The sequence below is a fragment of the Engystomops pustulosus genome, chromosome 1, assembly GCF_040894005.1.
Source record: "Engystomops pustulosus chromosome 1, aEngPut4.maternal, whole genome shotgun sequence".
NCBI lineage: Eukaryota > Metazoa > Chordata > Amphibia > Anura > Leptodactylidae > Engystomops > Engystomops pustulosus.
The window spans coordinates 42407865-42432644 of NC_092411.1; the positions used below are offsets into that span (position 1 = coordinate 42407865).

Here is a 24780-nt window from a genome sequence, read left to right on the forward strand (position 1 = left end):
CCTTATATTGTGTATGAACCTGGGACTGCCCAAAGATACTGTTTTCACCTGTGGGAAAGTCCAGATCTGATTAGTAGGTCTTTCTCATAACAAAGTACTGGCAGTCCCCGGGTTACATACAAGATAGGGTCTGTAGGTTTGTTCCAAAGTTGAATTTGTATGTAAGTTGGAATTGTATATTTAATCATTGTAATCCCAGCCAGAACTTTTTTGGTCTCTGTGACAATTGGATTTTAAAAATGTTGGATTGTCATAAGAACCAGGATTAACCATAAAGCTTAATTACAGACACCTGTGATAACTGTTATAGCTGTTTATTGTAGCCTAGGAATAAAGTACAATAAATTACCAATATCCAGAGGTCCGTTTGTAACTAGGGGTCGTATGTAAGTCGAGTGTTCTTAAGTAGGGGACCACCTGTATTTCACATCCCTGTGGCCACAATCTGAATGTCCCCATTTATTTCTATGATCTCACAAACTTGGGCTTGGTTTCATGGCTTGTGAATGAGCCTGAGCCACTGGTCCTATTCCTGCAGGGCTCGGCCTGCATCTTTGTCCATCATTGGCATGAGTGGTCCTCACACGCCCAAGAAAGACGAGCTGCAAACAACAGACCACAGGACCATTGTCTGCAGACCATGAAATGCGCATTGGAGGCCTTAAAGAGAAATTGTCGTGCAAATTGCCCCACCCAATATGAAAACTATGTAAAAAAAAGCATTGTCCTTACGCTTTAATGGTTCCTTTCCAAGGCTGCAATGTTACAGAAATCAGTTTGTAAACTCATATGCAACTCACCTGATGTAAGTCTACTCACACTAATTGAGTCCTACATATTAAAATTTACTTGCCTTGCCCTGCCTGCGTGTACCTGAGTGACACGATATTCTGATGTGTGGAACATTGAGAGATAGAGTTCTGTTACATCATTGGGCACTTAAATTCATGTGACCAGGAAGTCATCATCTAAGGTCCTGTTACATCTGCAACATTTACCTCATGTATGTATCTGATCACAAGAAATCACAGCAGCCTCCATGCAGCAGCTTCCAAGCAGGAAAAGCCTTCTATGATTTCAGGGAATATTAGATAAATTTGATTTATAGAATGTGAGGGAAAGAATTTTTAGATAAAAAAGGGTGTCAGTGTTTAATATCCTCTATGGGAACCTGTCACTAGCTGAAAAAGTGGTGACAGGTTCTCTTTAAGGTGAAACGTGTATAACAAGAAATGTATCATTTGTAAAACTTTATCTCAGAAACATCATAGTGAGAATATTGTACATGTTAGAACATAATATGATGGTTCAAAAATGTCTTCAAAAAGAGTACCTTGTAAGTCCAAAGACACAACAGCGGTATCATCCTCCAGTCCATCAATGACTTCACATTTGTATCTGCCATAGTCTTCCAGTGTTATGTCAGTAATCACAAGTGAAGCATCATTTTCACTTGCTCTTTGTAGGTAAACCCTTCCCTGGTAGCTGCCATAACTCCTCTTGTGATGTCCCATGGAAACAAAGACATCCACCTCCTTGAGGTAATCGTAAGTCAGTTTGGTCCACTTGATGCGGATTTTGTGAGAAGGCGATCCAGCCGTCACTGAGTCATGTAAAAACTTGCACGGCAATGTAGCATTACCACCTCGAAAAGATATTACTTTAGTTTGCTCAACTTCCACATAAAGACTAGGATCAGTTTCTGAAATATAATTTAAGAGGTTCAGTTAGAATTCATCCAAAAAGAATACACAATATACGCAACATCAATAATATGAAAGACACTGCCAAGACCCACTATTTTCTCTGTGGCTCCTCAAACCCAAAAAGTGCTCAATAGAGGAAAATGTAGTATTAAAGTGGACATTCAGCTGGTTGGTAGATACTGGGGGTCATTTACTAAGGGCCCAATTTGCGGTTTCCCGACGTGTTACCCGAATATTTCCGATTTGCGCCGATTTCCCCTGAATTGCCCCGGGATTTTTGCGCACGTGATCGGATTGTGGCGCATCGGCGCTGGCATGCACGCGATGGAAATCGGGGGGCGTGGCCGAGCGAAAACCTGACGGATTCGGAAAAACCGCCGCATTTAAAAAACAAAAAGTGTTGCAGAGCTTGAACTTACCTTCACCAGGAATAGGCCGGTGTACTTGAGTGCATTTCAGCGGACTTCAGCGCAGCAGCACCATCTGGTGGACATCAGAGGAACTACCTTAGTGAATCCCGGCCAGACCCGAATCCACCGCAGAGAACACGCCGCTGGATTGCGAATGGACCGGGTACGTAAATCTGCCCCACTGTCTTGTTTTTCAAGCTTATAGGCAGAGGTTTTGGCAGCACTGATCATGGGTGTTATTGTTGGATTGAGCATTCACGTTTCGTAACCCCAAACCAAATCTAACTTTCAAGTTCCGGAACCTGAATGGATCCACTCATCCCTATTTACCTGTCATAATTCTACAGGGGCATTTATCATGAGGATTCAATACATTTTACAGATACTTCTGTCCTATGACATTACGCTTCTTTCTACTTGATTTGTAGTGGAGTGATTGCAACAAATGCTCCCATACAAAACAATATTTTTGTAAAAAGCTGAATTTAGTCAACTTTGCATACAACTGGCAGTCAACTTCCCCACATACATTTCAAAAGCTGGGTAAGTGTGTGATGTAAAAATGCACAGTACAAATTTTCATGCAACTGGACCAAAAAAAGTTGAAAACCCCTATTCTGTTTGTAACACAGAATTTCTTCACCACTTTCTTAATATGTGAGGTCTTTTAGCTCATCAACCACACATTCCTGTCCATAAAATACCCAGAGATGGAGGGTCATGTGATCTCTATCTGTCCATGACCAATCACCCTGCCAGTACCTTGATCTTATAATCATAAATACTACCATAAGGTCCTGGCAGGGTGATTGTTCATGGAGAGAAAGAGATCATATGACCCTCCATCTTCAGTTAATTTTATGGACAGGAATGTCTGGCTGATGAAGTAAAAGACAGGAGGCTTCACTTTACATATCAAGAAATAATAGTTAAGAGATGTATATTGATAAATTGGTAAATATATTACCCCCCCCCCAAACACACATTACAAAAATCCCTTTAAACATCAGTTTTCAGGGATAACCCTTTAATTTTACAGCTAACCGAACGGTTGCAGCCAACTTTAACGTGTTGTTTTCAATGACCTGAAGTGAACGGTTTGTAAGTGTAGCTTCCCAAATTCCGAGATCTGTTCCTTTACAAGATCCATGCATTAGATGCTGAAGAGTGAGTGCCTTTGAAAAATGAACAATTGTCTCTGTTTCCCGCGTTTGTCTGTATCGAAACATCTGTGTCCCCAATTGCCTTGTGCATAATGCCAAAGTGGGAACAAGTGAGTGGAGTTGATTGAAGAATGATTAGGAGACCTTGAGAAGGTTATGGAGAATGAAGGCAGTCCTCATAGTGTAATGCTTTACTAGGGACATTGAGGACAAATGTGAAAACACAGCCGGCGATAAGAATGCAAGACAGCACATAAACCAGCAAAGTAGTACAAGGGAATTTGTAAGTCATTGGCCTTATTCCAAATGAAGTCAAGGCATAGTACTAGTATAATGCTCTTGTAAGTGCGTGCACTCATTACAATTTTTTTTCTTCCCCCCAAGTTGTAACATGTCTATTTATTCTAGGATATAAGAAACATAACAGGCAGATATTAGCCTTGACATTATAAAGAAACGTGTCGCCAGAACAAGCCATTCTTTTCTTAATAAAAGTGGCTAAGCTCCCATTTATATTCAGAGGGTATAAAGACCATATGAATCAATGGGAACATTGTATTCCATCGAAAGAAATAGTCCACCGTATTAGTTCAGAAAGTATCTGAGAAATATACTGTCTCATTAGAGTGTTTCAATGACCTTTCAACAGCTTTGCAAATTGGATTAATAGACAGCTGTAACCTGCTATATTGCCACTACATTAGCGGGATGCGATAACACTGTGTTCCAACATGTTTACGACATTAAAGTCTAACGAAAGCAACTTTAACATCTCCTATCCTTATTTATGCCAAATTGTAGAATATAAAATGTGTATGAACTTAATAATGGCAAACAAAAAAAGTAAGGACTGATAAAAATGCTACCATTGCGAAACCCGATATGAGTAAGGTATTATACAATGAGATGGGATTAGTGCAATAAACTGGCACTGACCCAAAATAGAGGTTGAAATAAACACCAGGATTGAATGAAACATATATTTTGGTCGCTTACTTGGCAACAAAATGAAAATAATATAATAATAGTTCATAACTCTACGTAATAGACTCCACATAGATAGCAATTTGTAAATGGGAAGTAAGCCCCGCTGTAAGTGGTAGTAGGTAGTGTTTTTGGGTCCAAAAAGGGATAATGCTCTTTCCATGTTAGTACAAACTATCCCTTAGTACAGTGCAGCACACAAAATGTAAGCACAGAAAAGGTAATAAAGATGAGTGAAACAGTTAACTGATTTCGGGTTTCGGTATGAATCAGGACAGGTAATGAGGGCTCAACCCTCCCATTTCCATTGGGCCACAAACCCTAATGCTAAATTGACTGGGCTTTATACCAATTTCCAGGAAAACTGGAGAACGATTCGAACCCAGATCTTAGGAAAAATCTTGGCAAATTTGCTTATCTTAATGGGAATATTTGTAATATAGCAATCAGATGTTCTTCTGACAAACAAATATATGCATAGGTCCTGTGTACTACTAATAACAGCATTGAAGTTGCCATTATCGATACTAGTATTCCACTTAAAGAGACGGAGCAATGACCTCAATACAAAAATCTTTTCTAGATATGTAAAATGTATTGTTTATAATGCTGGTCTCCATCTATTGAGATGAGACACCTCATGGACCTGCTAAAACCAGAGGGGAGATTTATTATCACTAGGTGCATTGAGCACCTGCTACAACATGCCACCCATCAGAGTAGTGATGTGTGTACGTGCCACCATTCTCCTTAGGTTAATTGCTATCCGTGACGTCATGCCAGGAATGTGTTACTGGTGGGGGTTAGCCCGAACTAAACTAAACCTCTGGCTAAAGTCTGGGGACAATGTTTGGCACATTGTGGTTGGGGTCTAGTCAAAATTAATATAGACACCCATGGCAGACAATAATAATACCAGAGACCCCAGAGCAGATGGCTAATACTAGAGACTCCCTAATATTAGAGGCCGTATATACATCCCCCAACAGTCGTGCAACGTTCATGTGAATACAACCTATGTCTGAAAAGTTCTTTAGCGCACCAATCAAGCACTAATTGGACTCAATCCTGTCAGTATGGGTACTGGTTGGCTGCTGGGTCTTGCTTCCCATGTTTTGTGGCAGCGGAAGCCATCATGTGATGCCGCATCCATTAACGTAGTGACCCACTGAAACAAGGTCACTAGGAAGATATTTGTGGGCTTTTGCAATTTGATACCTTGAGTTCACAAGCATAAATTTAACCTAGTGGCAATAAATCATAGTATAATGTGTGGATGTGTAGATGTGCGGTAAGCCCACAAACAGTATCTTCTTCTGTAATATGAAGGTCTTTTTAGCATATTCCTAGGTTGCAGCATGAATGTAAAATTAACTTTTATTCTTTTGTACAATCTAATTTGGTGGTGTGAAATGTGGGGTCTCATTAATGTGAGAAAATAGATTCAATTGTTTGCTGCCAGCATGTCAGGGTGTGATTATTCCGCTACTGTACAGGCCCCTCTGACATAAATACTCATGTTCAGTGGGAGATACCAGTGCCCATGATAAGGCCTCATGTCAGCTTGACCCACGTGTGAATGTGTTGGGTGGTGAGAGTCATTACCAGCCCCACTAATTTGATAATTTTACACATTTTCTGGCACTCTGGCAATGAAATGACTGCATAACATTTGTATAGTGAAATATGTCAAGTGCTAAATACATCAATTTTGTTACTGCTGAAACTCAGAACGGGATAAAAACATCTTTTTACAGGATACTAGGAATGAGTTTGCCTTAACTGAAGTGTCTAGACAAAAGCCTCCTTCATTAACACTAACATTCACCCCCAAGTCTAAAACCAGGAGCTGACTGGGAATTTAAAGTCTAAAAAAAATGTAAAAGAGGCCACAGCTCGGGCCGCTCACATGTGCGTTTCCATAGAAAGGCATGCGATCGGTAACCAGCACCCAGTGTCTTAAATTTAACCAAGTACTGGATACCAATCGCTAGACTTTCAATGCAACACATAAGCAACCCCTCTCATTAATAAGATGTCCAGCAGCAGCCTCCACTTAATGAAATATACAGCAGCAGCCTCCACTTAATAAAATATCCAGCAGCAGCCTCCACTTAATAAAATATCCAGCAGCAGCCTCCACTTAATGAAATATCCAGCAGCAGCCTCCACTCAATGAAATTTCCAGCAGCAGCCTCCACTCAACAAAATGATCAGCAGCAGCCTCCACTCAGTGAAACATCCAGTAGCAGCCTCCACTCAATGAAATTTCCAGCAGCAGCCTCCACTCAATGAAATATCCAGCAGTAGCCTCCACTCAATGAAATATCCAGAAGCCATCACTCAATGAAATTTCCAGCAGCAGCCTCCACTCAATGAAATATCCAGCAGTAGCCTCCACTCAATGAAATACCCAGAAGCCATCACTCAATGAAATATCCAGCAACAGCCTCCACTCACCTAAATGATCAGCAGCAGCCTCACTCAGTGAAACATCCAGAAGCATCCTCTACTCAATGAAATGTCCAGCAGCAGCCTCCACTCAATGAAATATCCAGCAGTAGCCTCCACTCACCTAAATGATCAGCAGCAGCCCCCAGTCAATAAAACATCCAACAGCATCCTCCACTCATTGAAATGACCAGCAGCCTCCATTCAATTTAATTATCAGCAGAGCCCTCCATTTTTAAATGCATGAGTTTGAACACATTTGTTTTACATGTTACCATGCGAAAGACATGGTAACATGTAAAACGCATGCCCAAAATGCAACATGTGAATGCACCCACAAGCTCCCCTCCTCCACTCACAACACACAAGCTCCCTCCTCCCAGACAGGGCACAGCCCCTTCCAGCTCTCACCTCATCTTTTTCCTCCATGCTGTCAGGCCTGGTGTGGCTGTGATGTCTCCTGCGTGTAGCTGGAGCCGCTCTGTATAAGCTGCAGGATAAAGGGCCAAGGAGGATCCCAGCAACGGGACTGGGGTCTGCAGGGGAGAACAGACCGCCTACAGTCCACTCTTTTCTCTTCAGCAAATACTAACATCACATACAGTATCAAAACATATATGAATTGTGAGACTTCACATCTGGTTTACCTCATACATTGCACAAAGTGTTCTTTACAATACATAGGGTGCACAACGAGGAAACTGAAAGATCGCATTAGCGAACATATAACAGGAACGAATCCTAAGACAATCTCAAGCACCCGTAACCTGTCAGGCATATCCAGACACTTTAAGGAAATTCATTCAGGTAACATGACAGGCATGTCTGTAACAGCTATTGAGCAGGTAGCACGCCCCACTAGAGGAGGAAACTGGAAACAATTGCTTCTGTCCAGAGAAGCATACTGGATACTAAGTCTTGACACTCGCTATCCTAAGGGACTTAACTATCGACAGGATCTTTTGTATTTTTATTAAAACACTACAAGTTACATTCTATTGTTCCCTGCAAGTGTTAAATTTGTAAGTCAGCTGTAGACACATCCCCCCCCCCCCAGGAGGCGTGGAACTTCCACTCCTGAAACCCAGGCATACACACCATTATCAATGCTATTTAATCTTGCCACGGGTCAGAGCTAGTTAGGTATGACTAAGGACTAACACGCAAAAAAGTCCGAAACGCGTTACCTCTGCCAATTTTTGTGTCTCGCACTGCATGCTTTCTTGTGCCCATGTCTATGCACAAGCACTTTTTAACTTTGAAGAATAAAAATTTTGGAATTACTTTTTAAACAGTCGTCTACTTTGGATTCTCTGTGTACGGATGCTGGATTCCCCGCTTTCCTTTTTGCTTTTTAAGCCTCAGACCGCCTACACTGCCACCCTCCACTGTGCAACCATATAATAAGGTTAGTTTATCATATGGATGTATAAGGGAGGGACGACAGTGCAGGCAACCGATGCGACAAAGCTCTGCATAGTATGGAGGGAGAGAGGGACCGACCCCATCAGGTGTTTCAGCCCACCTGAAATCCTCCTGGTAAGCCAGTCTACAGCTGCCTAAAAAAGTACCTTTTTCCTGTAATGTGTATGTTCCTCGGAGGTCTTTTTAGCATATTTCTAGGTTGAAAAATCATCTCTATTCTTTTGTAGGATGCAGCCAGGTAACCCCGCCTCCTGTAGTCAGGTAATCCAGTCTCCTGCTACCAGGTAACAACACCCCCTATAGTCAGGTAACCCCGCCTCTTTTAGTCAGGTCACTCCTCTCCTCCTTCTGTCAGGTAGCCCCATCTCCTGTAGTCCGGTAACCCCACCTCCTGCAGTCAGGTAACCCCACCTCCTGCAGTCAGGTAACCCTTCCTCCTGCAGTCAGGTAACCCCAACTCCTCAGGCAGTCTGTTTCCTCTGCCCATTATATGCATCTCGTGTCTGACCCCTGCCTCCTAATTGCAATGTCATTCTCTGGGTATCTGGGTATCTTGCGCATATACACTGTGCCTGTGATACATAGACAGGCGCACTGTCTATGTATCGTTTTGTATTACATGTAAGAAGTTACATGAGATCTCAAGATAGGTAGAGAATGACGTCACAATTGAAGGCAGGGCTGGGACGCAAACTGACAGCAGGAGGCAGGGTTATCTGACAGCAGGAGGTGGGGTTATCTGACAGCAGGAGGTGGGCTTATTTGACAGCAGGAGGAAGGGTTACCTGATAGCAGGAGGAAGGGTTACCTCATTGCTTCCTACAAAAGAATACAAGTTGATTTTTCATTCACGCTGCAACCTAGAAATACACCTCCAAGGGAAGTGCATATTACAGAAGGAGGTACTGTTTATGGGCTTGGGGAGGTTAATGTGGTAACAGGTTCTCTTTAAGACCTAGAGGAAGATTTATCATAAAGTTCCAAGTTGCTTATGGAAACCAATCAGAACTCAGCTTTAATTTTATAAACAGCTGTGGAAAAATTAAAGCTGAGCTGTGATTGGTTGCCATGGGCATCTAGAACAGTTGTGCTCAAAGAGACTTATAATAAATCTCCCCCCAAGTGTCAATAAAGAAGGCCTAGGTTTGTCCAGTCACTTCAGTTAAGGCAAAACCATTTTTAGTATCCTGTAAAAAGATGTTTTTATCCCATTCTGAGTCTCAGCAGTCACAAAAATGATTTATTTAGCTCTTGACATATTTCACTATACAAATGTAATGCAGTCATTTCATTGCCAGGGTGCCAGAAAATGTGTAAAATTATCAAATTAGTGGAGTTGGTAATGACTCTCACCCAGGGCCGGATTAAGGTTGGTGGGGGCCCCTGGGCGCCAAATCTGGTGGAGGCCCCCACTCAGTGCAGCGTGCATACACGTCCTCCTGCTCACTATCCACTATCCCCGCAGTAACACTGCTACATACAGCCGCCTCGTCCCCAGTAACACAGCTACATACAGCCGCCTCACCCCCAGTAACACATCTACATACAGCCGCCTTGCCCCCAGTAACACAGCTACATACAGCCGCCTCACCCCAGTAACACAGCTACATACAGCCGCCTCGCCCCCAGTAACACAGCTACATACAGCCGCCTCACCCCCAGTAACACAGCTACATACAGCCGCCTTGCTCCCAGTAACACAGCTACATACAGCCGCCTCGCCCCAGGAACACAGCTACATACAGCCGCCTCACCCCCACTAACACATCTACATACAGCCACCTCGTCCCCAGTAACACAGCTACATACACCCACCTCACCCCCAGTAACACAGCTACATACAGCCGCCTTGCCCCCAGTAACACAGCTACATACAGCCGCCTCACCCCCAGTAACACAGCTACATACAGCCGCCTTGCCCCCAGTACCACAGCTACATACAGCCGCCTTGCCCCCAGTAACACAGCTACATACAGCCACTTCACCCCCAGTAACACAGCTACATACAGCCGCCTCACCCCCAGTAACACAGCTACATACAGCTGCCTCACCCCCAGTAACACAGCTACATACAGCCGCCTCGCCCCCAGTAACACAGCTACATACAGCCGCCTCATCCCCAGTAACACCGCTACATACAGCCACCTCACCCCCAGTAACACAGCTACATACAGCCGCCTTGCCCCCAGTAACACAGCTACATACAGCCGCCTCACCCCCAGTAACACAGCTACATACAGCCGCCTCACCCCCAGTAACACAGCTACATACAGCCGCCTCACCCCCAGTAACACAGCTACATACAGCCACCTCACCCCCAGTAACACAGCTACATACAGCCGCCTCGCCCCCAGTAACACAGCTACATACAGCTGCCTCGCCTCCAGTAACACAGCTACATACAGCCGCCTCACCCCCAGTAACACAGCTACATACAGCCGCCTCACCCCCAGTAACACAGCTACATACAGCCGCCTCACCCCCAGTAACACAGCTACATACAGCCGCCTCACCCCCAGTAACACAGCTACATACAGCCGCCTCACCCCCAGTAACACAGCTACATACAGCCGCCTCACCCCCAGTAACACAGCTACATACAGCCGCCTCACCCCCAGTAACACATCTTTGTATCTACCTTCACCCCTACCAGATATGCAGTCCCATTTAACATACACCTCAGCCCGCACCAGACATGCAGTCCCACAGTTTATACAATTACACTCATTTATACACTGATATATCCACACCTTTATATACACACATAAAGTTCTACACTCGTATGCTTGCACCCATATATATATACAAGTATACACACACATTTATGTACCCATATACATTTATACACTAATACACAGAGTATACACAAACTCATAAAGTATATACACAAATACAGTATATATACACATCACACATACGGTATACACATTATATACAATATATATATACACACATACAGTATACACTGACCATATTTACATATACATGCAGTATAAAAACACCATATACACACATGCTGCATATACATACAGAATATACACACATACAGCAAATACAGACACATTCAGTATATACAGCATTTTCACACACATACGGGAAATACACACACACACACATTCAGTATACAGAGCGTATACATACATACAATATACACAGCATATAAACATAAACATACATCATATATACATATATATATATATATATATATATATATATGTGCATATATTTAAATGTGCACATATATATGCGTGTATAAATACAGTATATTCATCTATACACAGTATTTACATATATACACAGTATATACATATATACACATATGCACAGTATATACAAATATACACTTTATATACACAGTAGAATCATATATACACAGTATATAAATATATAGACAGTAGATGCATATATACACTTTATATACACAGTAGATGCATATATACACTTTATATACACAGTATATACATATATACACACATATACACAGTATATACATATATACACACATATACACAGTATATACATATATACACACACAATATACACAGTATATACATATATACACACAATATACACAGTATATACATATATACACACAATATACACAGTATATACATATATACACACAATATACACAGTATATACATATATACACACAATATACACAGTATATACATATATACACACAATATACACAGTATATACATATATACACACAATATACACAGTATATACATATATACACACATATACACAGTATATACATATATACACACACAATATACACAGTATATACATATATACACACAATATACACAGTATATACATATATACACACAATATACACAGTATATACATATATACACACATATACACAGTATATACATATAAACACACATATACACAGTATATACATATATACACACACAATATACACAGTATATACATATATACACACACAATATACACAGTATATACATATATACACACAGTATATACATATATACACACAATATACACAGTATATACATATATACACACAATATACATCATATATACACACAGATAAATAAATATGTAATGTATACTTACCATTTTAGGGTGTTCGGCTGTCCCATCAGGAGGGTGTTCGTGCAGGGGGGGGGGGGGGGGGGTCTGAGGAAGGCTGCTTGTTCCAGCGGGCAGGCGGGGGTAGGGCTGGCATCGGGGGCCTTGCGGAGAATGACAGCTTGTTCGGGGAGGGGGGGGACGAGGGCGGAACGGAGGACGACATCTTGCTCCGGCAGCGGTGGGGTGGGGGTCGCGTGGAGCGGAGGACGGCTCGATGTTATTGGGGGGGGGAGCGGCGTTGGCGTTCTGAGCGAAGGATGGCTGGATGTTCCAGGGGGGGGGGCGCGTGGAGCGGAGGACGGTTCGATGTTCCGGCGGGGGGGGAGGGGGGCGCATGGAGCGGAGGACGGCTCAATGTTCCGGCGGGGGGGCGTTCTGAGCGGAGGATGGCTGAATGTTCCGGCCGGGGGGGGGGGGGGGGGGGCGGGGGGGGGCCGGGGGGGGGTCGTGGAGCGGAGGACGGCTCGATGTTCCAGCAGGAAGGGGGGGGGGGGTTTGAGCGGAGGATGGCTGGTTGTTTCCCGGCGGGGGGGTTGGCTGGAGCGGAGGGTGGTTCGAGGTTCCGGCGGGGGAGGGAAGGGGCGCGTGGAGCGGAGGACGGCTCGATGTTCCGGCGGGGGTGCGGCTGAATGTTTCAGCGGGGAGGAGTGGAGGATGGCTGTCTGTTCGGGCAGGAGGCGGGGTGGCGGCGTGGGGATGCAAAGTAAGGCTGCTTGTTCCAAAGGGGGGGGAGCGCGAGCGGGATTCCGAGCGGGCGGGGATGCCTGGCAATGCAGCGGGGTGGGCGGGAAGGATGCGGACGGCTCGGCCATGCAGCTGAAGGGCGGGGAGGCGTAACTTGTGCCGGGGGCGGACATGTGGGCGGGCAGGCCATGCAAGGGGATATGCGTGGAGGTGGTAACCTGTGCCGAAGTCGGGCGGAGGCGGCGGCTGAGGAGTCGGGGACCGGGGGACGCGATCTGGTGGGGGCCCCCTGGGGGGGCAAAATGGTGGGGGCCCCGGGGCTCGAGCCCCGGGAGCCCCGCCTATAATCCGGCCCTGCTCTCACCACCCAACACATTCACACGTGGGTCAAGCTGACACTAGGCCTTGTCATGGGCACCGGTATCTCACGCTGTGACAGTGTGGACATGAGTATTTATGTCAGAGGGGCCTGTATGGTAGCGGAAGTATCACACCCCGCCATGCTGGCAGCAATCAAATCCTTTTTCTATGACACATTAATGAAATCCCACATTTCACACCGCCAAATCTACAGCTGTCATTAAAATATGTCACAGCATTTACATAGCCCTCCTGCCAGTTTAAGTGTAACCTCGTCCTGTCACAGTTAAATACAAGTCTCTTTAATTTTATTATTTTTTTAAATTTCTCTTCTATTTTTAATGTAATAAATAAATCCATAGTGCATAAATTCTCATCTACCTGACAATGTGCAAGCTTCCTGGCATTGTGACTTTTAACTATCGATGCCAAATCTGAAAAGCTGACATGCACTGCAGATTTAGATGCTGCTGCAGATGCATAGTATGGCAGAGGGGGGGGGGAAACACAAAAATGTTAATCAGAAATAAATCCGGATGATATTAAACATGGTTCTTAGCTGTAGGGGTACCGTGCCGTCCTTCCATATCTTGGGATATTAATATATCTCCTATCTTTAGCATGAAGGACACTGCAGTAACATTAAATGGATGTGATCGCAGCGAGGGAGCAGGACTTTCTTACAGATTGCAGAAATCTAAACCCCGGGGTTATGAGCAGCAAACATTGCAGAATCACAATCCTAATGCAAACTTGGCAAAAGTAAAAAAAAAAGGAGGTTGTATAAGGGGAAAGTCAATGCAGCATAATATGAGCCTGGGAGCCACATATTGTATATCACATAAAAGCAGATCTACTTGTCTCCTCTTAGCGTAGACTTACCGTGGACGTGAATGATCCTGTCATGGTGCAGTGTGGAGTTTCTGGCATGATGATCAGCCCAACAGAAAGATATTAGCACCAGGAAAAGTAGCTTCTTCATCTTCAGATACCAAATGGATCTTCCTCACTGAAAATGCAGAACATAGGGAGAAGCTTGTGAAAACTGCTGCTCCTGCTGCCTAACTTGTTACAGCATAACCATCAGTGGGAAGACGCCTGACTACAGAAGTTACTGCAACTCATCCGTCAGGAGGTAAATGTTGCCACAACCATCTTGTGCCTATATTTATAGTGCGTAACCCATCAGCTAGAAAGTTAAGTGACAAATTCTAGATTGCAGCCTATGTATACAAAATACAATTTGCAATATAGTCATTATAAAAAAAGCGAGTTATGTTAACCGTGTGGAGTGTCCACTTTAACCTGATATATTCTGTAGTGTGTGAAATCATGTAATTATACAGCATGGTAGTGCAGGACGCTACCGCTGCAGCTATACAGATTGATTCCCAATTCACCGCTACCTAGATTGCTGACACGTGGATTTCATGTGCATGGGCCAACGCCGCAATAAGCCTCTGCAGAGAGAACGTAAGACACTTGGAATTATATAGGTAAAAAACAACTAATGAAGGAGTATAAAATGATAGAAGGTGTCATAAGGAGGTATAAAATGCTAAAAGTGCTACATAGTGAATGCGTAACTGAGGGGCAAAAGATTTGTTTATTGCATATTTGTGTGATGAAATGTACAGACAGGACATTTCAATGTACAAGGTGTGATCTGACTCTGAGCAAAATACAGTATAATATAGAAAAGTTTTGATATGAGAAATGATTACAGAACATTAAATTATTACTTTTTGACATTGAAGGAAATCTACCGTCAAAATCCATCTTGACCCTTACTCATAGATCCAGGCACCGTGACTGTGGTCATTTTCTTATATTTGTTATCCATGGCATCCTTCCTTCTAAAATCAACTTTTAATTTGATGCTCATGAACCATAAGGGATCTAGTGGGTGTTACCAGAGCCCCTCTCACCACCCCCTGCACTTCCTGCTGCTGATAGGTTACACAGGTGGAGGGAGGAGGGAGAGAGCAGGGGGTGGGGGAGACCTGCTCTGCTCATTGTAACTAACAACCAGTGAAATGACATTACTGACGTATTCTGGAAACACCCTTCAGAAAAATCATGCTTATGAGCCAGAAGAGCTCTGGGGGCTGTTAGGCTACATTCACATGATGTATGCCCGCCGTACCGTAGTACGGCGGGCATACATTGGCGCTGCGGAGAGGAGCAGGGGATGAGCGCTGCTCACCCCGCCCCTCTCCATAGGAAGATACAGCGCACGGCGGGAAAAGATAGGACATGTCCGCTCCCGTACCGGGCCGTGAGCCCATGAGCCCATAGGGGACGTATATCGGCCATGTGTGTGAATGTAGCCTTACTCTGTAAATGGAGCACTTCCCCCTCCCACCGTGTGAGATTACAGGAGGCAGAGGGAGTGTGAAGCACTGAGGAAGCAAGAGGAGAGGGAGAAAGCGTAACAGCCTGTGAAGCTACAGCAGAGAGGTGCTCTGGTAACAACCATATAGTCATTCAATCTCATTAGCATAATTTTACAAGTGTATTATAGAAGGAAGGAGCCCATGTATAACAAAATCAATGCAGTCATGGTGCCTGTATCTATGAATAAGTGTCCCTAATTTATCATGCTTGATTTTTCTGCAATCATCCAGATATGTCTGGCTCTCACTTGAGCTATACATTGGAGGTATATGTTGGTCAGAGGCAATGTAGCTGTGGGGAGGGAGGCAGTGGGCCTGTGACCACTAATAAAGTTGGTCTCAAGTGTCCAAAGCTCAAACTTAAAGGCACCAAAATATGAACAGTTCATGTAGGGATGAAATTCATCAGTTTATTAATATTTATATCAGTTCTAGGGAATGGGGGGTGATTTGAATTTTTAGGTTTTTTGTATTATAATTTTTTTTTTTTACTTTTTTTTTTTTTTACTTTTATAACTTTTCAGACTACCTAGGGTACTTTAACCCTAGGTTGTCTGATCGATCCTATCATATACTGTCATACTACAGTATGGCTGTATATGGGGATTTTCCTCCTCATTCTTTACAATGTGCACATTTTAATGAAAGGGTTAAAACGAGACAGCCTTGGGTCTTTGGAAGACCCGAGGCTGTCATGGCAATGGATCACCGCTCACAGGGAGTGACGATCCGCGACAGGATGGTGGCACCAAGCCGCCGGCAGCATTGCCGGTGGAAATCAGGGGGAAATCACCCGCGATTGGTGCTAGGACCGGTCACGGGTGTTACCGGTAAGTCTATGGAGAGGGCTCAGCCCACGCGTCGATAAGGGGTTAATATGGAGGATACTGTAAACCAAGCTGACAGAATGCCCCCTCCTCCCTGACAACCTGCTCTGCCACTCATTACACCAGTAGAGATGAAACTTATTCAACTGCCCAGAATACAGGAAAATGGGACCCGATGGTGATTGGTGATACTGGCCTGTGTATCTCCAGCAGACAAGTTACTAAATCTAAGAAAAAACACCACTTTAGGGGAGGGTTACAAAAGTCTGATGTGCAATTACTCCTCGTTGGTTTGGGGGTGTATTTAGTCCTGTTAGATCCACTGGTGCTGAGCCTTAAGTTACACTTCAGGCCAGGAGTATTCACATATATCCAACAAGAGTACTACGCCATATTATAATGTAGAAATTCTACTGTATAATTTGAGCTTCACATGAATGGTATTATGTAAGCTATGATTGGCAGTATTATATAAACACTGTGTAGAAGGCTATTTCCTTGTGTTGTTACTTTCCTTTTGTAGCCACTTCTGTTAGACAGAATCTTGTAGGGTTTGATGAATTAGGGAATTATTTCATCAAGGGGACGGCCACTTTACTTCATGTGTTTTGTAATATGTGGAGGGCAGAATATTGGGTAATTTACTAATATGCATTACAATGTTCTGCACTGATTTCTTGAAATGTAAAATAAAGCTCCCGATTCAAAAATGTCGCTAACCTCATCTGCTGCCATTTATGTAGCTAAAATGTGACCATAACTGTCCATGACCAATCTACCTTCCAGGACCTTTAAAATGTATTCATGAATTAAAGGGAACCTGTCAACAGAAATTGTCTTAATAAACCACTAGCCGCAGAGTAGCTTCTAGATGGTGTTGCTTTCAAGGTCCAGCTTGGTGGCATCATCCAGAGAATCAACTTTGAAGTGAAATGTATACTGGTTTCACAAAGTCAAGGAGCCAGAGAGTTTAAGACGGATGTCTAGGGACATCATCGATCAAATCTTCCGAGAGCTGGCGCATGATGTCAATCACACAGGAGGAGGTGTTCAGAAGCAGGGAGAGCTTGACTTCAGTGTTCACTCTCTGCCTCCCTGACTTCATACAACCAATTAACATCTCACTTCAAAGATTATTTTCTGGATGATGCCACCAAGCTGGGCATGAAAGAAATATCACCTGGAAGCTGTTAAGCTGCTCGACAAAATAATGATAGTGGTTTATTTGACTGACTTCTGATGACAGGTTCCCTTTAAAGTGCTGGATTGATCATGAGAGATCACATGACCGTTCATCTATGGACATTTTATTGACAGGAATGAGGTTAATTCGGTAAAAGACATTTCTGAAACAGGGTCTTTACTTTACATTTCAAAATTTATGAGATGTACATTAGTAAATTACATAATATTCTCTCTTGAATTAAAGTGGCCAACCCCTTTAAGGTACAAATGATGATAGAATACTTCAAGTATGGACAGGTTAAAGACACCATGAGTGAGTAAAGCTCTTTGACATATTTGCATATTTCTCCATCAGCAATAACTGGAATGCTAAGCAGACTGGAAATCATAATGGGATATGGAACAGTAAGTAGTGTAAAGGTCGAATTTCATAGCCATACATTGTCATTTGTTATCTATGCATACTGTATTGAAAGCATGAATAAGAACATAAACCACTACTCTAGAATAAAACATACCTAACCTTTAACAAATTTTGCATAAATGTATAGCATAGTGTGTACATGAGGAATCACACTTCTTATCCCTTATATGACCTGTACTGGCAGCCGTCATGCTGTAGGAATTGCTTGGCGGAGACTAGCCGCTATGTCTACCATCCCAAGCACAGAGAAAATAAAGCATGATGTGCTCCAGGGGGTCATAAACCCATTTTTTTAGGACAGAGTTTGTCTTGATCATTCCTTCATGATAAACTGGGTCCATAAACATGGGATGAATTTGAGACCCAGGGGATGATTGAGGCTGGACCCAAAGTAGAAAAGGTTTCATCCGTTAAAGGGATATTCCCATTGCATTAAATGATGATGTTTAACTAGGTATTGCCTATACCGTGTTATCTATGGAGGAAGAACCTTGGATAATCCCATCATTCCTGGGAATGAAGAGGTTTAAGTGCTAGTTCAGCACTTGAGTCCCTGTTTTACCATGAACAGCAGTGTTTCCAGTCATCCAGCTGTGCAGGGAACTGGAGCCAACCCAATTCACTTACTGGAAGCTGTGCTGGAGTTCACTTGCACAGCAGCTGGTTGGGGTACCACAGTGCAGGGGCAGATTGATAAGAGAATGCTATGAATAATCAGAGCTCCTATAGGGCTCCAACCAATGGGAGTCTCCTTGATTCTGATCCAGAAGTGATGTCATACCTTTGTGATTTCCTGTTAAACAGGACCGGTGACCAAGAACAAAATTATGAATGGCTTCCAGTAGTGTAACTTGAAGATGTTGGGTTTATAAAACTAGTCTTCTCATATGGGACACCTTATGGGCCCCCTAAACCTATTGGGCCCAGTTACGACGACACCCTCTGCTCCGACTCAAGGTAAGTCCATGATGACATCCATTGTTCAGTTCCAGTGCCCCATATAAAAGATATGACCTCTAGGACTTTTTATGTGAATGAGTTCATATAAGCTGGAGGGGGGGGGGGGTAAACTTTTATTCCCATGTAGTATGCAGCGATAACCCCAAGAAAAAATAAAAGGTTACTGACCATTGGCTTGTATGAGCTAATTCACACACAGAGGGGATGTATCATGTGTTCATACATCACGTTTGACATGCCCCTGCCCCTTTGGTTTTACCTCATATATCAAGGGACCCGGTCCATTTGGTCAGGCAATTCCATGCAAGGTTCAGACAGGGGAGCCCCACTCTGCCGCCTGGCACAGCACCAATCACACAACTCCATGTCCATTTGGGCTGGAGGTGGCATAAGGAGGGAAATACTGTAGAACCAATTCCTAATCATGCACCAGGATTTGCTACTTTACCAAGGTTTGTCTGCCAGTTTTAGCCTTTATAAACCCCAATCAACTTTTAAGCAGATGGACACGATAAAAATAAAAAAGCAGCAAAATTATCAGGGGAGCAGCAGCATAAAAATGGGGTCTTTGTGGATGATGGCAGGTCCTCTTTATGACTATACAGGTAAGTACAGTAGATTAATATTTTACTATGCAGAATAGTAAGTAACAATTGAATGTTTTTCTCCTTTTCTAGCCATTTCCCTTATTTTTAAAAGCGCACTTCCATTTTACCGAGCATTTTAGGAGAGAGAACATTGTATTGAGCAGAGAGTGGGCAATCTTGGCAGGAAAATGTGCACAGGTACAACTTCATTTGTAGGATAATGTGAACTGGAGATTTCATTTTGTAGCAGAAGTTCATTTTAACGCAATAAAAGGGTGAAGAAGGCGAAGGCTTAGACGCGGCTGTTATACTTAATAAGTTTACTTGATGTTACAGAACTGCTGGTCATGGGTCACATCTCTGTATGTTTAACGCAATCTGTATTCTGCACAAGCTGCTCTGCAGATGCCTCCATCTACTGATAATAAAATTGCTTAGAAATTTGTCAAAAGTTGGATTTATGCTAGAATCTATTAGAATATTCGGATTCTTGATTCTCCAAATGCACTTCGTTCAGTGTAGAAATGTGTAACAAAGGTTTCAGAAGGAACCCTTGGAGGACTGACTATGACAATTTCATGCATTTTGGAATCTATGGGGCAGATTTACTTACCCGGTCCGTTCGCGATCCAGCGGTGCGTTCTCTGCGCTGGATTCGGGTCCGGCCGGGATTTATGATGGTAGTTCCTCCGCCGTCCACCAGGTGGAGCGCTGAAGTCCGCTGGAATGCCTCGAAATACACCGGCCTATCCTGGATGAAGGTGAGTGAAATTTTCGCGACACAATTTTTTTTTAAATGCGCCGGTTTTTCCGAATCCGTCAGGTTTTCATTCGGCCCTGCCCCCCGATTTCCGTCGTGTGCATGCCGGTGCCGATGCGCCCCAATCCGATCGCGTGCGCCAAAATCCCGGGCCAATTCAGGTACAATCGGCGCAAATCGGAAATATTCGGGTAACATGTCAGGAAAACGCGAATCGGGCCCTTAGTAAATGACCCCCAATGTGTAGCTTATATTCCAAGTTGCCTTTAGCTAATCCATCGTTTACATGCCTCCAGTACCAACTTTTATTTTGCTACATATACTGTATATATGTAATATGTATATATTCTAATTAAAGCAATTTCACTGATGAAATTTTATTTGGTGCAACTTTGTCATCATAAATGTACTTTGGCCCAAATAGCATATAAGCAACTACCTACTTTTTGGGAGTAACTGCCATTGGAATGTAAGGTAAAACTGTAATTTACTGACATCATTGATCTCACAATTCCTCTCTTATTCTTGTATCTTATGATTTTAGTAAACCTAGGCTGCCATCAGCACCCAGCCAATCTGGAGAAAGATGCCAATGCCCTCTGGAGATGGGAGTGAGCAACACCTCTCTACTAGAGATGAGCAAGCACTAAAATGCTCGGGTGCTCGTTATTCGATACAAACTTTTCCCAATGCTCGAGTGCTCATATCGAATAACGAGCCCCATTAAAGTCAATGGGAGACCCGAGCATTTTTTCACCGAAAGAACACATTAACAGAACAGTGCAGAATAACACATTACTTATGTTTTCCTTGTAAGAACACATTGAAATAACACTATTCTTCACATTGCAGGTGTTCACGTGTGTCTTCTGATAAGTTCGGAGATGTGCGCGCACATCTGCAAAGTGAAGAATAGAATAAAAACAGTGAAAACAGTGAATACAGGACCATTTAAGTGCAGAACACATTGAAAGAACACTATTCTTCACATTCCAGATGTTCGTGCACATCTGCTAACTTAGCGGAAGACACACGCGAACAACTGCAAAGTGAAGAATAGTGTTATTTCAATGTGTTCTTACAAGGAAAACATCTGTAAACATGTGTAATGTGTTATTCTTCACTATTCTTCACTGTCTTTTATTAATTTAATGCTTGATCTCGAGCCGCCGAGATACTCGTCCGAGGAACGAGCCGGTCCAAGTATGCTAATACTCGACCGAGCAGTATACTCGGATGAGTATACTCACTCGTCTCTACTCTCTACATTTACATGTCCTGTAAATCTGGACTGAAGGAGAAACTTAATAGAACACTGGTATTTTGTGTTGTATGTTAAGTAGACAATGCGAAGATTAAGATTGCTGTGCACTTTATAAAAATTGTTGGTCCCCACAATTCAAATTCCTCTTTACTGGTTTAACTTTTGCTGCCTACATACATTACCAAACTTCTTGGGAAAGAAGTAGTGTTATTTCTGCTACCTTTGAGTTTTGTAGTTTAAGAAACTTTGGAGAATGTTCAAGCTTGTTGAAATGCTCATTTATACATGTGTGTTGAGAAGAATCACATGTATGAGGATTTAATGGCTTGAGATTGTCCTCTAAATTGTCTCTACAAGGCATTATCAACCTTGGTGGGTAGTTTGGATAACCATGTGCCCCCTAGAAGCCTTTTGGCATTGGGCTGCTGCCTAAAGCACCCATTTTATAATCTGCTACAGTATGTAGATTTGCTTGAGGCACTGATGCTATTTACATTTATTTTTTATATTTTATGTTTGTGGAAAGAATTCTTGAGATGACACAGTTGAAGAAACCTAATACTGTGTGTGGATGATCAGGAGTAAAATTTGGCAAAGTTCCATTGTTAGGCTAAATTCAGACGGCCGTATGGGGGACGTATATACGTGCAGCACCATAACTCTCCGTACCCTGTGAAAAGATAGGACATGTCCTATCTTTTCATGGCATATGGCCCAGTGCGCCATATATCCCTATGGAGAGGGGCGGGGTGAGCAGTGCGCCACGTACCATAGCACGGCGGGGAACAGGCGTCTGAATGTAGCCTTAATCTGTATGTAAGGCCAAGGTTTTCACTCCTCCCGTCTCCACCCCGGCATGTGCCCGCGTTCCGGTGAAGCACTTGGCCATCTGTATGAGGCCTGAGATACATGGAATCACTACAGATTTTAGGGTGATGAAGATTTTCTTCTCCTACTAGGAAAGGAGAAAAATACTACAAAGAAATGTACAGTTTAAGTCAACTTCACAGTTGAAACAGTCCACGTAGTGTATAAAGTAATTTTGGATACGATTTTGCATAGAGAATCCACTACAGTTCCATATTGAGCACATAGAACCTTTACCCCAGTTTCCTGACTTCCAGCAAGGTGATAAACATTGAATACTAGAAATGATCATACATGGTTGTCAATCCAGGGTATTCCTTCAGAGTAGAACTGAAACCGTAGCTGTGACAATGTTATGGATATATAAAGAGTTGCTTCACCTATAAGTGTAAAGCAATGTTCATGTCCACTATGTGTCCTGATGGTCACCTTCCGCACAACCATTTCTCTGCATAGTTATCATTTGGCCACTGCAAAACAGTCAATATATGTAAATCAGAACAGTAGCAAGGGTCTCTGTAGTAGCATGACAAATATAACTGAGTAGACCCAGAAGGAGAAGGAGACTGATTTCCCCAAGACCTAAATCCCAGCAGCACAGATTAACAGTAATATCAAGAAGGAAGCAGGGAGGAAAAGAGTAATAAAAAAATTATTTTATGCAAGAAATATCTAAAAATTCTTTATTATAGTGATATTATTTCTGTTCTTTTGACATGAAAAGGATTCATGGAATAATCCCTTCAACTGCATTTATTATTGGTAAGTTTCCCTTTGATACTCCTGTGTTATTCAGTGGCTGTTACCTGTCTTATTGAAAGATAATATTCGAAAGAATGATCCATAAAAATAGTTTCATTATATAGTTAGAAATAGATAAAGAGTCCTCTGCATGAGGTCAGATTCATATAACATCTTGTTATAGGTAGACGTGTTAAAAATTCTAAGACTGTTTTGTTCATCCAAAAATTTTTTCACCTTTGTCTCCAAATGTCATAAAGGAGAAATGTATAACAGAAGTGAAATTCTCCCTGGAAAAGCATTCTGCTCCATAAAAATGAAATGTTCATGGACTGGAGCATTAGATGTGTCATTCGGAAAACAAATGAAAATTGAAAAGTGGTTGAGTCATACAATGCAGGAAAGATATCACAGAGGATAATACCAATGTAATCACAGACAGCTCCGTATACACAAGGGATCAATTTAATAAAGTCTTCCAAAAGCAAAATTATATCAAAAGTAGAGATGAGCGAACATGCTCGTCCGAGCTTGATGCTCGGTCGAGCATTAGGGTACTCGAAACTGCTCGTTGCTCGGACGAATACTTCGCCCGCTCGAGAAAATGGCAGCTCCCGCCGTTTTGCTTTTTGGCGGCCAGAAACAGAGCCAATCACAAGCCAGGAGACTCTGCACTCCACCCAGCATGACGTGGTACCCTTACACGTCGATAGCAGTGGTTGGCTGGCCAGATCAGGTGACCCTGGGATAGACTAGCCGCTGCCCGCGCTGCTCGGATCATTCTGTGTCTGGATGCCGCTAGGGAGAGAGCTGCTGCTGGTCAGGGAAAGCGTTAGGGTGTTCTATTAGCTTACTGTTAGGCAGGAGTGATTCTCAAAGAACCCAACAGCCCTTCTTAGGGCTACAATAACGTTCTACTTTTTTTATTTTAATTTGCATCTAGTACCATTTTGTGAGGAATTAGCAGGGGGACTTGCTACCGTTGTGTTTAGCTCTTAGTGGCACACATATCCATAGCAAAGACCGAAGTGGGAAAATTTAGTAGGGGTTGGATTTCAATTAGGCACTAACTCAGTGTCATCTCATCTGGCATAGTAGTGTGCTTTGATACTTGGCTAGAAAATAGCCATAGGAGAATACAAAGAGCTTACTTACGCATACAGTAGCGTTCTATATATTTGATTTCTGGTTGATCTGCTGGTGGCTGTACTTTCTGCAGTGCATGTACTAGCCAATTCTGAGCAATTTGTAGTGAGACTTGCGACCGCTGTGTTCTGCGCTTAGTGACACACATATCCATAGCAAAGACCGAAGTGGGAAAATTTAGTAGGGGTTGGATTTCAATTAGGCACTAACTCAGTGTCATCTCATCTGGCATAGTAGTGTGCTTTGATACTTGGCTAGAAAATAGCCATAGGAGAATACAAAGAGCTTACTTACGCATACAGTAGCGTTCTATATATTTGATTTCTGGTTGAT

At 42.9% G+C, this 24780-nt stretch overlaps 1 protein-coding gene across 2 annotated transcripts in view; it reads right to left on the bottom strand.

Annotated features, from left to right (window-relative positions):
* Nucleotides 1-24780, bottom strand: part of HAPLN1 (hyaluronan and proteoglycan link protein 1) — a 103319-nt gene that overhangs the window by 19061 nt on the left and 59478 nt on the right. For both annotated transcript variants that reach the window (XM_072139423.1, XM_072139422.1), the window contains exons 2-3: nucleotides 14173-14299; nucleotides 1334-1702 (exon numbers count right to left, since the gene is read on the bottom strand). In XM_072139423.1, the coding sequence (XP_071995524.1) occupies nucleotides 1334-1702; nucleotides 14173-14272 (469 nt within the window). In that variant the 5' untranslated portion in view covers nucleotides 14273-14299. The remainder of the gene's footprint in view (nucleotides 1-1333; nucleotides 1703-14172; nucleotides 14300-24780) is intronic.